At 44.9% G+C, this 2056-nt stretch overlaps 1 protein-coding gene across 1 annotated transcript; it reads right to left on the bottom strand.

Moving 5' to 3' along the window:
- Window positions 1-514: 514 nt before the first annotated feature.
- LOC122084973 (F-box protein SKIP2-like) lies at window positions 515-1135 on the bottom strand. The gene has a single exon (XM_042653380.1). It carries the CDS (start codon window positions 1133-1135, stop codon window positions 515-517), a length of 621 nt encoding a protein of 206 aa, XP_042509314.1.
- Window positions 1136-2056: the final 921 nt, after the last annotated feature.

Here is a 2056-nt window from a genome sequence, read left to right as displayed (position 1 = left end):
CATCAGCCCGAGCTGTCACCTCAGCCCAACATCATCAAACAAGGTTCCCAGAAACGTGCTCTTGTCCACTCCTACATTCAAGCAACTTAATCCCTGATCACAAGGACATGACTCTATCCACTACACGTCATCAGAGGCATTCACCCCTCCCACGGTTGGCACTTCCGAGATAAGAGGGGAATATTCCCCTAGTATACCCTAGGATCTGGAATATTCCCAGCATCAGAGAGTTTCCCCTCTCCAAGACTCCACGCCCAGTAGCCTGCTCTCCATAGGCCTCCCTCTTCCTCCACTCCATCAATAGCCTATAGATACTAAGGTAAGCCTCCATTGAGGAGATCGATCACTTCTTTTGACTGAAAACTCCCTTGAGTATCTGCTGTGGAAATATCTGACTTAGGCATCGGAGAGTCTCCTATCGGGTCAGCTCAACTCTCCCCTGTCTTCTCTTCTGTGCAGATCGGTTGAAACTTCGAGAGCTACAAGAAGGATCAGCTAGTCAATTTTTGCCACATCAGATACCAATGAGAATCAATTCCTCAAGGTTAGGGCATCGTTCGGCAATGGTAGTAACGCCTTCGTCACCTATCTCATCACTAATGTTCCATCTAACGATGTGATGAACTTCCCTTAGGAGATTGCAGTGGTTAGCGATGTACACAAGACCCAAATCCATGTAATTGGCATTCTCAAGAAGATGTAAAATCTCCAGATTTAAGCAATTTTTTGAGATAGCAATGAGGGCGATATCGCTTATTCGTGGGAGTGTTTCCAGATGTATCTCAAACAGATTGGTGGGAGTCATGGCTTCAAAGACCTTATCCCAATCCCCACTACAGTAGACAATCTTCAAGGTTCCAAGATTCTTAGAGCTCAGGATCAGAGGTCTGAATTGATAACCATTGATGAGATATTTGATGCATATGGTTTTAAGAGAATAGGCGGCGACACCTGGTCTAATAGCGGAATCTTTAAGCACAAGCCTGTTAAGATGCTCGACGATGAGATTTTCGAGAAAGGGACAATGATCGAGTACTGCGTTCATGCCTTTGACGCCAAAGTTGCCGGAATCACAATAGAACTCCTTTAAACCCCTGCAATTGACAGAAAAATTGACCATACCTATAATGGTCATTTCGGTGCAAGAATGGAGGTTGAGGTGAGTGAGCTTACGACAATGGAGAGAGATGAGGATAAGAGCATCATCATCGATGAGTACAGATCTGAATTTGAATGGGGGATCACATTTGAGGATGAGTGTGGCAACGACATTGAAGTGACTGAAGAGAAAGGGGACGACCGGGAGGAGGCGATCCGATTTTAGGGTGAGAGAGAGGCGATTTTGACTCTGACCCTCGACACGGAGCCAATGGCGGCAGACAAGAGAGGAACTTTTGCGGTCAAGGGAGCCCAGGGAGTTGAAGATGTAGGTCAGGCAATCGTCAGGAAGGTAGGAGATGTAGGCATTAGCATCGCTGTCAAGAATTGGGGAGATTAGGGATGTGGGTCGATGAGTTTGGGCCATTGTGGGTAGGGGTGTCCATCAGTTGAGTTGGGCCGACTTCGATCGGGCCTAATCAAGCTAGCCCACTTTAAGACCTCACAATATGACCATCCCATTTAAATCACCACACATCATATGCTAGGCATGGTCCTATTTATAAACTATTGGTCAGGTACCTATCCTTAATCGAGCTACCACTAAATAGGCTTTAAATGAGTTAATTATCCATTTATTTCTAAATGAACTCTAATCGAGTTTTAAACATGTCAGGATAAGTAAATAGGTTTTAACCATGGTATGCTGAGTTGGGCTAGTAATTGGACTGTCTCGTTAAATTGCACCCTTACACCAGAAGCGGCAAGTTATAAACGGGCTGGGCTAGAGCCCAACACGATTATTAATTAAGCCCAACCATTTTAGGCTTTAAACAGTCGTGCCTGTTGGACCGGAACTGAAATTTACTCCCTAGTGTAGAGAAAGGAAATGGGGCCACTAAAACGGATGATGATCCGTACACTTATTTAGAGGAACTTAAAGATGTTGATGTGAATA

The sequence above is a fragment of the Macadamia integrifolia genome, chromosome 7, assembly GCF_013358625.1.
Source record: "Macadamia integrifolia cultivar HAES 741 chromosome 7, SCU_Mint_v3, whole genome shotgun sequence".
Taxonomy (NCBI): domain Eukaryota; kingdom Viridiplantae; phylum Streptophyta; class Magnoliopsida; order Proteales; family Proteaceae; genus Macadamia; species Macadamia integrifolia.
Note: the sequence above shows the minus strand (reverse complement) of the source record. Positions and strands in the feature narration are given on the sequence as shown.